This window comes from Fulmarus glacialis, unplaced genomic scaffold (assembly GCF_000690835.1).
Source record: "Fulmarus glacialis isolate BGI_N327 unplaced genomic scaffold, ASM69083v1 scaffold3572, whole genome shotgun sequence".
NCBI lineage: Eukaryota > Metazoa > Chordata > Aves > Procellariiformes > Procellariidae > Fulmarus > Fulmarus glacialis.
In genome coordinates this window covers 6665-19983 of record NW_009195772.1, presented here as the reverse complement: position 1 = coordinate 19983, position 13319 = coordinate 6665, and the positions used below count along the sequence as shown (strand labels likewise).

General features: G+C 41.3%; 1 protein-coding gene across 1 annotated transcript; it reads right to left on the bottom strand.

The window, feature by feature from the left end:
- Positions 1-736: 736 nt before the first annotated feature.
- LOC104084373 (TPR and ankyrin repeat-containing protein 1-like) lies at positions 737-12136 on the bottom strand (the record flags this gene model as incomplete). Its single annotated transcript, XM_009588185.1, has 8 exons — positions 737-868; positions 1112-1198; positions 1459-1597; positions 5080-5163; positions 7649-7767; positions 8772-8922; positions 10307-10430; positions 12002-12136. Coding segments are annotated over 8 exons (971 nt in total), but the record flags the coding sequence as incomplete, so codon positions are not given.
- Between the last annotated feature and the right edge of the window lie 1183 nt (positions 12137-13319).

The following is a 13319-nucleotide window of genomic DNA, read 5'->3' as shown; positions in this document are numbered from 1 at the left end:
ACTTTAATAAATAAAAAAAATATATATATACACACACACGGTCTCTTCTGGAAATGCAAGAGCCATTTAGCAACAGATGGAACTGCTGCAAAAGATGTGTTACACCTTTCCAGAAAATGAAATTACTTAGATATAGGTTGTGCTCATTTCATTTATACTATTAATGAGAACCACCAGAATGTCATCACATTTAATGACCTAAAAGTCTGCTGTTTATTGATGCTTATTTCCTATTGCCACTTAGTGGGCAGAGTAAGAAATACAAGGAAAAAAGCCAGGCTAAATTAACATAAAAGAAATCCCACAGAAAACGTGCAGGAAAGCATTTCATTTTCCTCCTCTGACAAGGTACACTGCTACTTAGGTTTTAAATCTTTGCCTATTCAAAAGAACAGGATAGGTCTCCAGGTGGTCTAATATGATTTTAAGGGCACACCAAACTTTAAAAGGTAACGTCTATGATTCTAAAAACTGCAGCATACTTGTGGGAAAATCATAACCAGTCAAATCAAAGAGCAAAGAAAATGGTCACAAATCAGGTATACAATTTTAAAAGGGAATTGTTGAAATGTTTAAATATTAGTTACCATTACAAAGTCTATATTCAGATAACAGGACTTTCTCATTTTCTTCCTTAGCATGAAATAGTAAACACCGGGGTCTGAAATTTTCTTCCATTATTCATCTTTCCGAAATGAAACACACACACACACACACAAAAAAAAATTGTATTTACTGCGTTTCTGGGAATATTCACTGGAAGATGCCACAATATGCAGTAGGGTGCATCCATCTCTGTCTTGCTGGTTGATCCTACCCTTCAAGTCTGGCCTCTGAGTCAGTAACCACCTGAAGAGATGGTTCTTTCCTGAAATGATCAAAAAAACCCACTTGTTATAAATGGTAAACAGAGATACAGCAGAAACAGATCCTGTTTTTTTCCCCTGTAGAGTGGCAAGATGCATCTGTATGAAACCTTTTCTCGAACATGGGGAGTAGGAGAGGGAAGAAATAAGTAAATGAAATCATCGTAAGGGCCAGCTGCATTGTGGGAGACATGATGCTACGTTCTTGCTGACTTGCAGCATGTGCAACTCTGAGGTTGACTCACCATTCTTTAGCACGTATAGAAACTGTTGCTCCACTGGGATCGCAGGAAGAAATACTTTATTTTCATCAAAGCTGATATATTCAGGTCCTGAAAGACCCACATCAATCACATTTTCGCTTCAAACCACGGAAGAGAACAACCATTATTAGGTTTGTACCACTATCAGGCACAGATGATAAATGAGAGTGTTTACAACATTTTAAAAATAGTGCCTTATTGGCACATGCAAGGTTATACCTAGATGATCTGATCTCATTAGTTTAAAAAAAAAAATCTAGAAAAGCTCTAGCTGTCAGTTCTCTGATGAAGGCCACCCTGGTTTTATTTTACGTGCAGATGTCACTCACTTGCTTTGATACACAGTCTGATAACAGCATGAAGCAGATACACTCCAATGGTTTCAACTTTCGCCCCAATGGAAATTAGCCACTTGACTAACTCCGCTACTTCTTGCATCTTCTCACCATGTCCATACAACTCAGAAGTCTGATAACAAAGAGAACAATTACAACACATTATTTTACATACATAAAAAGCATTTCTTTTTTAATCCTATTTTCGTGATTTTTATGACAAAAATCAGCAGAACAATAACAATCAAGCCATATCCACTGTAAAATGAAACATTTATTATATATGTAACAATTCCAGTAGAAGCTCAAAACAAACTTTTCTCCTACGAGATGTTAATGAATCTTAAAAGAATCTTGTCCTGCTCTGAAGAGCACTGAATCTGAAGTCTATTTTATAATACGTATTTCTATATTTCTTCTCTGTAATTGACTGCAACTTTCTGCCTTACACTTGTCTATTAAATGTTACTGTATCTCAGTGCAAATATTGCTGTAACCGGATATTGTGCTTTTTAAGCTTGGTTGAGGCAGCTTATGTGGGCAGTTACCCCAAAGCAAGAAAAGGCTGGAGAAATACTTGAAATTGGGAAAAGGGAGTTAGAGACTGGGGGAAGAAGGTTTAGCGAACTCAGGTAACCAGTCCTTTTACAGCTCAGGAACCCCATGGATGGAGAGCAGGACAAAGCCCTTCTCTCACCCAGCTCAGGAAGCATCTGGTGTTATTAAGACGACAATGGTAATATGACTGTTCACGCAAAGAAAAGGTGTTAAGCCTTAGGAGACAGATTTTTGGCCAGATAAATTCCTAGAAGGTGATCTGATAAAAGTATGGAATTTACAGGGAAGTTTACAGACCAAGACTGAAAGCACACAGCCTAAGTAGAAGGCGGCTGAACTGAAAAAGGATGTTCCAGCAAGGACTTAATGAACATGAAGCACAGTTTACAAGGGGTACAGCAATACGGGGAACTCTGGAGGTGGGCAGAGGAAGCTCAGATGGAAATTGAGACAATATGCCAGAAGGATCAGGACATGAGGGGGTGCTCAGCAACAGTGTTCAGACATAATTTCTCCATTTGTGCCAGTCATCTTTTTAAATAGCAGTCTTCACACAGGCTTCCAACATCCACAAATAAATCCTTTTTTCTAACACCTCATGCCAAATTTTGACTGGCAAGAATTACCGTTTATGCACAGTTACAAAATCAAAATACAACACGTTACAGGGAGTATGTAGTGGCAGCAGGGGAAGTTTCAGTTGTCAGAAAGCCACATTTTCTAATTTTTGCAAAAGAGAAGCAGTGCTTAGGGATCTTTCATCTTGATTCTTTCAGTCTTCCACATGTACAACAAAGCCACTAGAATAGCTAAGACTGGTGGGGCCAATTCAGCAATGAAGGACATACTATTTTGCAAAGGCAACCCACTTTTATCCTCCTCTCTCAATGAGGCATTTTGATTTGCTTGCCTAGGAAGGAAGATTTTTTGCTAAGACACCCTACATGTGTCCTCTACTGCATTGCCATGCTTTACTGTCAGCGTGAGAAGCACGTTCACCCCTTGCAGGACTGCTTTGCTGCTGTGCCCCAGGCCAGGGTGCTGTTAAGAGCTGCAAACCACGGCAGCAGCAGTGGGCACCTTTGCTTGGGAGCTGCTTTAATCCGAGGCTCTCATTGCCTTGTCTCCACCACAGCTATGCTGCTCTAGCATCACAGCCCTGCGGCTGTCCGGCCTGGCTGATCCAGGACCGAACACTGACCCACCCTCCATTCCCGCAAAAAACTGAGCAAGCACACGATGGGTGATGGCAGGTAGCATAAAGTCCTATATGGGCTACTCCGCTGGCAGTAACACAACATACCTGCCTAACGATGGCTAACCAAGGCATGCTTCCATATATTCATTCAACAATTCTTCTGCTATCACTATAAACAAGCCTATGAATAGATGTAGATTTATTTCCTTTGCGTTACCTTTTTCAGAATTACTCCCGCTCACTCCTTCAGCCACTTAACTGAAATACATTTATGGAAAGAGCCCCAACTTGAAATTATTATGACAAAAGTACCACAAGCACTGTAACTGCCAAATGGCAAATTCTGGCATAATCTATCAATATGCCCTAAACTGTTAATTTGCCAGCCAGTAAATGCCAAGCAAATGTACTGTGTAGCCTACAGTTAACGTCTTCTAAAGCTTCCGTCAGGAAAACCACAGTGCTGTAGGAAATCTAGTATACTTCAGCATAAAGCCTAATGGAATTTCTCAACGAATGTGTAACCATATCTTTTAAAAGTAGGTTACATACAGCAGAACTACAGTTAATTAACTTACACACACAAAGAAATGGAAGAATAAAACCAAAAAAATGCATACAGAGAAGAATTTTTTAATGGTCCATAAGAAATGCTTTACTTAACTGCAGTTGAAACAGGCTGGGCATCCACTGCGTGGTAACAGACACGTACACCGTGAGATGCCTTTAGAAAGTTGGTATGTTACTGCTACGGACTCCGGCTGTTGCTGTGTGGCAGAGCTGGTGAACTCCCAGCAGCTCCTGGCTCACAGTTGGCCTCCGGCTACATCCTGGTTCCCAAGGGGCCAGAAGCAATGGCTGCACACCCCTTCATGCATCCAAAGCGTTTTGGTGGGATACCCATGCACAAAGGCAGAGGCAAGCAGCATCGAGCCCTAGTTCACAGAGCAATGTGGGCAGAGCCTCTGGGGTATACCAGCGTGCACGGCACAGCGCGTGCACCGGGCAGGCACAGCTAGCCAGCAGCGGTCAAAGTATGCGTGAGCATGGCAGTTTATGACAGCTGGAAGATTTTATTTTATCCTGCCAGCAGAGAAAGCTTGGGAGGTTCTCAAATGCTGCAGAACATGAGGAATCACAAGATAAAGAAAAGAGCAAGTTTCATAAGAGCAACATAAAGATCAAATTCTGCTGTCTGCAGATGCCATCATCTCAGTGAAAGGTGTTAGGAATTGTGGCTACTTGGTCTACGACTACATGTTTCCATCTTGCCAAAATCCTCTAAGTCATTTGGAAAGTGTCAAAACCTTTAGGGAGAAAGTTTAGCAGTTGCTGCCTAGGTATAAAGCAACCTACCAAAAATTTGGGGCGTTGAGGGAAGGGAAAATTCCAACACTGCACCCAGCTCAACTCCCTGTAATCATACTTGGCACCATGAAGCAGTCCAGAGACAGGCTAGCCAAGTATAATAATACCCTATACCAGGGATATCATAAATTGTCCTGGTTGGAAAACATATCCAACTTAACTGATGTCAGACATTTTTCAGCATTAAATTCTCAGGCTCCAAGCATGACATGAATTGCTTGCTGTACTTGAGAGGAAGATGATTTCTTTTGAGCAAATTAAAGGAAACATTAAATTACATACGGAAGTTATGCAAATTAAGGATTTTTCAACATTCATATGAAAAGGGACAAAATAGATTATCGGATATAATCATACAAAGTCCATGTATTATTTTCCATTCTGTTTTTCTTTGATCTGTTTTAGCCTTGCACACAAGATGGAAAATCTCTCACTAAAGGAACGGGAATAAAAGAAATAAACACAAGAAAAAAAAAAGGATGCTACTTTACCTCAAAGAGATTCTTCAGTGATAACTGGTTGACTCTGAGATTGGTGGGCAACTCTTTCTTCTCGGACAACAACAACAGACAAGACTGGAAAAAAAAGTATTAGAGATCTTATAAGCACACTTCGAAACTTTGTTTTTCACTGCCTCATCAAATCTTGTAGAAAAGCAAACGAGGGCTAACAACATTTCAGATCTTTTTTTAAGATAGTAAGAGATTACTGAATCTCCCTTTCCATTTATCAACTGAATTAATGTAATATAGAGTGGACTGTGGGAAGCTATGACTGATGAAAGTTTCCTCAGAAATAAAAACCATGTAGAAAGGTCAGGCCTTAAAAGTCTCTCCAATACACCTTGGAAGTGACCCTTCACTTTAGGAATAGACCTTTGCATTCATAGGGATGAGACTCCCCAGCTACACCAACATCCTGAGCAGAAAGCAAGAAATGCATACTGTATCTTTTTCCGTTTTCTCAGTTTCCCTAAAAACTTTACCTTGCTCCCTGAAAACCCACCTAGCTTCACCAGAGGACAAGGGAAGAACTAAGGATGTCACCTACCTGGACTTCTGTAAGGCCTTTGATACAGTTCCCCCACAACATTCTTAGCTCTACATTGCAGACATATGGGTTTGATGGATGGACTGTCGGATGCATAAGGAATTGGCTGGATGGCTGCATCCAAAGAGTTATAGTCAATGCCTCAGTGTCCACGTGGAAACCAGTAATGAGTGGTGTCCCTCAGGTGTCCATACTGGGACCAGTACTATTTAATATCTTCATCAATGACACAGGCAGTGGGATTGCGTGGTGCACTCAATCACTCAGCAAGTTTGCAGATGGCACCAAGCTGAGTGATGCAGTTGATACGCTTGAGGGACGGGATGCCATCCAGAGGGACCTTGAAGGCTCGAGGAGCGGGCCCATGCGAACCTCCTAAAGTTCAACAAGGCCAAGTGCAAGGTCCTGCACCTGGGTCAGGGCAACCCCTGGTATCAATACAGGCTGGAGGATGAAGGGATGGAGAGCGCCCTTGCTGAGAACTACTTGGGGGTACTGGTGGATGAAAAGCTGGACATGAGCCAGCAATGTGCGCTCGCAGCCCAGAAGGCCAATCGCATCCAGGGCTGCCTAAAAAGAAGCGTGGCCAGCAGGTCAAGGGAGGTGATTCTGCCCCTCTACTCTGCTCTGGTGAGACCCCACCGGGAGTACTGCATCCAGCTCTGGGGTCCCCAGTACAAGAAAGACATGGACCTGTTGGAGCGGGTCCAGAGGAGGGGCACGAAAATGATCAGAGGGATGGAACACCTCTCCTATGAGGAAAGGTTCAGAGAGTCGGGGTTGTTCAGCCTGGAAAAAAGGCGGCTCCAGGGAGACCTTATTGTGGCCTTTCAATAAAGGGGGCTTATAAGGGAGACTTTTTAACAAGGCCCGTAGTGACAGGACAGGGGGCAACGGTTTTAACCTGAAAGAGGGTAGCTTTAAATTAGATGTTTGAGCTAAAGCTGAACCTGCTCATCATTACAGGTTGCCCAGAGAAGTTGTGGATGCCCCATCCCTGGAAGCATTCAAGGTCAGGTTGGACAGGGCTTTAAGCAACCTGATCGAGTGAAAGATGGCCCTGCCCATGGCCAGGGGGTTGGATGGGGAGTGTGGGGCTGCAGTCAGTCCATAGCAATCCCTCTCTGTTGTTCCCCCCTCCTCATGCTTCTCTCCTGCTCTAGCGCAGGTCCTCCATGGGCTGCGGTTCCTGTTAGGAGCCTGCTCCTGCATGGTCTCTCCACAGGCCACAAGGGAGCCTCCTTCCTCCTTCCTCTCCTTCTCCAACCCTGGTGCTTGCAGGGCTGTTCCTCACTTTTTCCCCTCACTCTGCCAGGCAGCGTTTTGCCTTTTCTTAAACATGCTTTCCCCAAGGGGCCACCCTCTTGGCTGAGGGGCTCAGCTGTGCCCTGCAGTGGGTCCGCTGGAACCAGCCGCGTCTGGCACGGGGCAGCCCCGGCCTCTCCCCGGGCCCCTGCAGCCCCCACCACCAGCACCTCGCCACCGACACCCAAGTAATTGTGACAATGATCAATTTTTTTATACAGTCACCATAGAAAAGAGTATTAAAATAATTTCAGGTGATTCACCTTCTGATTTTTCTAAATGATCTGGTTTTGTTTAATAACCACCGTACTTCCACTGAGATGCTCCTTTATTTGTGGTCTTTCACAGACAGCTTCAAAAGTCCAGCTTGTCATACAGAAGGAAAAGTAAAAGGGACCACAAACAAACACGTGGGTTTTCCCTCTAATTTCTTTCAAGAATAATGACACCAGATGGCACCGTAATTATAACAGACAACAGCAAGAGACAAGCGGGATTTCAAGTTCTTTATATCCCTTTGAGAAATGAATTTCAGAAAATATTTATCACTAAAAGTATTTTTCAAGACTTAAAAATCAAGACGTTTGAAGCAGGGAACAATAAATATCCATTTTTTTGGATTTTAAAGGTAACCCGAGCTTACCCTGAAGAGGTAAGACACGGGCGCCTGCCGTGCAGCGGTACGTAATGCAGCGACAGACTTACCCGCCATTTTCCCTTCTGGGCCAACCTTTCTATCACCGCTTGCCAAATCAGTGCATCAAACCTTGAGCTGAAAATATACTCATATGCAGGGGGAAAAGTTGGTGGAAAGACTCGTTCATCTGCAAGAATAAGCAATCAAGAAAACCATTTAGTATACACAGCACTTTTAAAGTTGGGGTCTTAACTAAATTACTTCATTACACAGTGACAATTTTAGCACTGATTAATACCCAGGGGAATGCCAAATGAGGGCTTAAATATCCCCGGACACCCAACTGATACAGCACCTTGTTATCAGTGGCCAGTCTTCATTAAACAAGGGAAAAAAAAATTAATCCCTGCCCTCAAGAAACACCTCTAAGCCCCAAGGCATTATGAACCTCATGGTGGTTCTTCCACTTGTGGGTGAGCCCAGCTGCAGTCGCTGCTAAAGCTAATCAAGGTCCTTAACACAGGGCTACAAGTTCAAGTAAATGCAGCAGGGGCACAACCTGAAATCTCCTGGCACACCTGCAGGCCCCATCAGACAAAGCCTGTGAACTGGACAAAAAAGCAAGTAGAAGAGGAGAGACTGCGGAGAGGACAGGGAGACATAGGGTGGACATTGCTCAAAAAAAAAAAATGCCACAGGAAGGCCAAATTCCCTCTTTTCATTGCTGCCCATTACTAGCTGAGGGAAAGTCCCTCACACTGGAATACACTGCACTGTAAACTCGAGTTTAAACTGAGTATCTTCTAATTATTTTCAAACCTACTGAGCTAAAAGAAAAGCAGAGTGGTTTGGACAAAAAACACTAAAGCCTTAGGGGTCTAGAGCTCCAAATCTCCAACCTCATCTCCCTGACTCTGAATCTTGACCTCTTCTAACTATTCCACAATTGATGTGTTCTTGTGAGACAACACACTCAAGTGTTTTGGGATTGTTGGCATCTGCTGTATACAAACTGGACCAAGTTCACCATATCCTTTTGATTAGACCACTCAACATATTCAAAATCCTCAAACAGACCTGTGGCACTAAGGACCAAATGAACGCTCTCATGAAGGATGCCCTACCAAGGACTTGTGTTGTCATCGCTACTGAAAGGCTCTTAGAAAAGTTAAGCTTTTAATTTGAGTTTACCGTTGACACTTATGAAGATGCCTGCTACAAAATCAGCAACTTGAGTTCGATCTGCAGAAGCATTCAGGAGACTCAAACCTTTATGAAACATAGAAATCGCCTCATAAGAGTCTGATAACATGGTCAGTGAGTGGCCAGCTCTATAATAAGCCTGAGGAAAAAAGGAGAAAAAAAAGACCATTGTTGGGAAAATATTCAGAGATCTTTACTACAAAACAAAATATTATCATTTTTTCCTAAATTCTCTAATTATGCTATAAAAATGACATGTAGTACTATTTTTACAGCTTCTTACACGGAGATCCAAAAAAAGTGCAATAAACATCCCTTGAAATTCACAATATGCTGATGTCATCACTGATACTATGAAAGTGTGATAAATCCTGGAATACGAAACTTGGAAAATAACTACAGGATGAAAGACATACTGTTAGCAACTGTATTTTAACCTCCTCTGGACAGGGTGGGCTTTTTTGTCACAAGGCCCAGCATATGTGTTTATGTGCCCATGTCACTGCATTGTGCACTATTTACCACAATGCATATATTCTTCAGCCAATGGCACCTGAACTTGTTTATATTCACCACTGAACTAGGTTGTACTGGCTCAGAGTCACAATGGAGTCAATTTGTTCAAATCAGATAACTGGCATGCTGCAATACAGCGCAATTTAAATTGATATTTGCATCCAATTTTACCATATCTAAATCAAACACCTTCTACTAAAGTCTCTGGGAGTCTGTAGTGGTTAGTCCAGAAGACTATTGTACGTAAAAGCCAACCCAAGTGTATGTCTCCGTATCATAAATACTGTACAACTGCTACTTATTCCTAACAGATGAGTATTTGAGTCAATGTGTACTTAATCAATGTGTACTTAATCACAAGCGTATGTGTAGTGTACTGTTCTGTCCACTGGAAATACAGTATGACCTTGATCACCACGTACTGTTCCCAGGAACTGCAGGCTTATTAACATGTAAAGAATATCAGGGCACACTGCCCAAGGGAGCCTTCAAAGCTAAGTTCCCATCCCAGACCTGACTGCTGTCAGTGACTGATGAATCTGTACCGTGAGCCAGGCTCTGTAAAACCACAAGTGAACACAGAGCTGGTGAACCTCACCACGGATGGGTTCTGCGCAGTGTGCCGTGGCCTGGTCAGAGATCTGGCCAGTGCTGTGTCATCCCCGGGTCTCCAGCATCAAAAGGGCATGTAAGACTTTATTACTTACTATCACCTTGCCTGGGATATTAATAAAATAGTTATCTTTCTTGAAAGCATTGGTGCCTCTCTTGTTGGGACCCAGAAAGAACCAGCATCTCCTGGTGCAAAAGAGAGCTGCTTCATTTTATTAAAAGTACTATTACAGTAGTAATTTTGATGCTTATGCACAGAGTCAGACACTGATTCTGGAATTTTATGCTACATTTGCTTATCACATCTCAAAACTAAAACACAATAAAAAGCAGATATTGACACTTATTTTAAAAAGTAAGACATGCAAAAACTGCCAGCTTAAACATCTGAATACCTTAACATACTTCGGATCCCAGTGTAAGCTCTGGTAGGCTGAACACACTGCTTCTCTCCATTTACCGAGATTGTACAGGGCAGTTGATTTGTTGCAGTGTAACACAGCTATGTCCCTGGAACACCTAAAAATACGTTTTTAGCATAACTGTTCATTTGCTTGAAAAAGGATGCATCGTACTTTACAGTTAGCAACAAGACAAAAAAGAAAAAAGTCTACAAATTGCCCACCTAACAAAATTAAAGGTAAAAATGCAGTTGTAGAAAACAAAGATCATTTGAACATCAGCTATAAAATCTCTTGGCGACATCCTAAATGATACCTTAGTGATACCGTTAGGATATCCTGGTCTCTTCTGAAGCAGAAAGCCAACCCGCTGGACTAACGCAGTATGAGGAAAGAGTTTAGACCATCTCGACACACCGAGGTACGGCTCAGTGAAAGCCAGTGGCCAAGAACGGGAGAAAACAGACACACGAATGGAAGCTGCTAGATGGAAAGAATGCTGAACACATTTTGGTCACCAAAAAACAACCTAAACGCATTTTATTGTTCATGAAGTCAACAGAATTATCCACATTCACACCAGCTAAGAAATAAAAAAATGTATTTTAGAGAACAGAATATACTAAAGTATGTAAAGCATCTGCTGGATCCAGAGAATTTCTGGAAAGAGCTGCACACAAATGACAGGACTACAGTCCACGGGGTACCGGGGAGCCTGGAAAGCCTGCCTTGCCTGCACTCAAGCAAACAGTATGCGCCACAGAGCTGCACCCTTCATCTACCAATTTACACTCAAGAAAGTTGTTTCAACTACGCTGAATGTGTTCAGAGCACACTCTTGCACGCAAGCAAATTCTGACGAGGCAACCTACGGCAAGGGGAAAGGAGAGCCTTACCGCTCAGGAGTCTCATCCTGCGGTATGACGAAGCCCCACTGCCTGCGAGGGGCAGGCGCTGGAGGTAGCCTGCTCGACTCTGTCCTTGCTCGGTCCTACTCCCTGCATATGCTCCGGACTTATTTTACTACTTAGTCTAAATGGCTAATAGTCAAAGTAAATGAATGGCTGGTGTTAAATTAGGTTAACAGCATGTCAATACACGGTAGTAATAAATATTTAATAGTTAACATAATACTCAACTATTTAATCATTAATAACATTAGCAACTGATGTTAACTGATGAAAACAAGCGCTTAACATTTGTTTTTTCTGAAAAATTATTTTTTAACAAATCTGAGAATACTAAGAAAGACCAAATAACAAGAACAAAGTAACTTGCGTGAACCATTTTAAAGATAATCAGATGACCCACGTAACAACAGGCCATAGACATGACCAGCACATGGCAGAATCACAGCAAGATTAATCCACAGCATGTCAGCTAAGAAACAGAAGTAATTTAACAGAAACCAACACGGTTTATGGAAAATTAATTTGAGCATTAATTGCACTAATTTATAACTGGTGCTTATACAAAAGTATTCAGACTACAGTCACTAACTAATCTCCCACATATACGTCAGGAACAGCAATTCCTCTTTAATTACAAAATTGGTACACTAAAGAGTATGATGAAAGATACAAGAAGATCAGGTGTCAGGGCAAGAAATACAGTTCTGAGTTAACTGTAGTACTGTACAAATTTCAGACTTGTCTTATGGTTTACATCTTGTAATTCAAGAATACTTACGGGACCCATTGCATTAAACAACCGAGCATATGTAGAGCTTGATCGTACTTTCTGATGGCCAACGAGTAATTTCCATTTTTAAAATCCTGGTTCCCATCTTGTCTCATAAACTGCGCATATTCCATAGCATCCATGCTAATTAAGAGCAAAAAAAAAAAAAAGAATCAAACAAAAGCATTGATTTATGAGACACTTCTGTCCCTAAAATTCACTTAAATTTTCACCTTAGTTTTTGCATATTTGAAAAGGAGGATAAAAGAGCACATCTTTTTTGTTTGCTGCAGTTGGAATAGTAAAATATAACTCAGGCGATAGTCTCATCTTTGCTGTTGATGCCTCAACTTTCCATCTATTTTTTAATTTTTTTTTTCCACTTAAATTTTCACCTTAGTTTTTGCATATTTGAAAAGGAGGATAAAAGAGCACATCTTTTTTGTTTGCTGCAGTTGGAATAGTAAAATAACTCAGGTGATAGTCTCATCTTTGCTATTGATGCCTCAACTTTCCATCTATTTTTTAATCAAGCTCAGCTAACCTAATCTACCACTGGTATGCATTTTTTTAAGTCTTAAACCATATTTTTAAAATTAAGATTCCAAATTATTTAAATGTGTGCTCACACATTAAATGCGAGAGGAAATATCCGAGAGAACAGAGTTCATATGCTTGAGAAATACATGAAGCTATACCTCTCAATTAATTAAACACAAAACTCATTTACTTGCTTTTTATTTATCTTTACGGCTTTTTTGTCCAGCCTCTCTGGCTAGACATTCAATAATCCAATGTATACAAAACTGCACTGAAACTTGATTACTGCATGAAAACACTGTAATGTAGGTATATTAATAGTGCATGAGGACCTCGAATCAGATTTAAAACAGTTATTAAAATGAATATAGCAAGCACCCGAAGAAAACAAAGGTTGAAACAGGCATCTGCTGCAACTAACTGAAAGAATACTTCATCATTAAAATTGTAAAATCAGGTTCACTACATAAAACTAATTACATGGTCAAGCAGCTAGATAACGAAACAAACACAGGAGGCAAAACAGCCACATCTATGTTGAGAAACAGCACATCGAAACCACAGACGAGAAAAATCCAACGCTAAAGCCTCGCGTAGAATCATTCTTCACAGATGGATTTTATGATTAAAAGCTATTTCCACTACCTGCAAAAACCTGTATGAATCTCACAAATCTCAATACTATTAAATAAGATTAATTCACCAAAAAGGAATGCACACATTTACTTATTATCCAGGCATTAGCAGGCCTGCAACAAAACCAGTAACAATCTGCAACTTCACAACC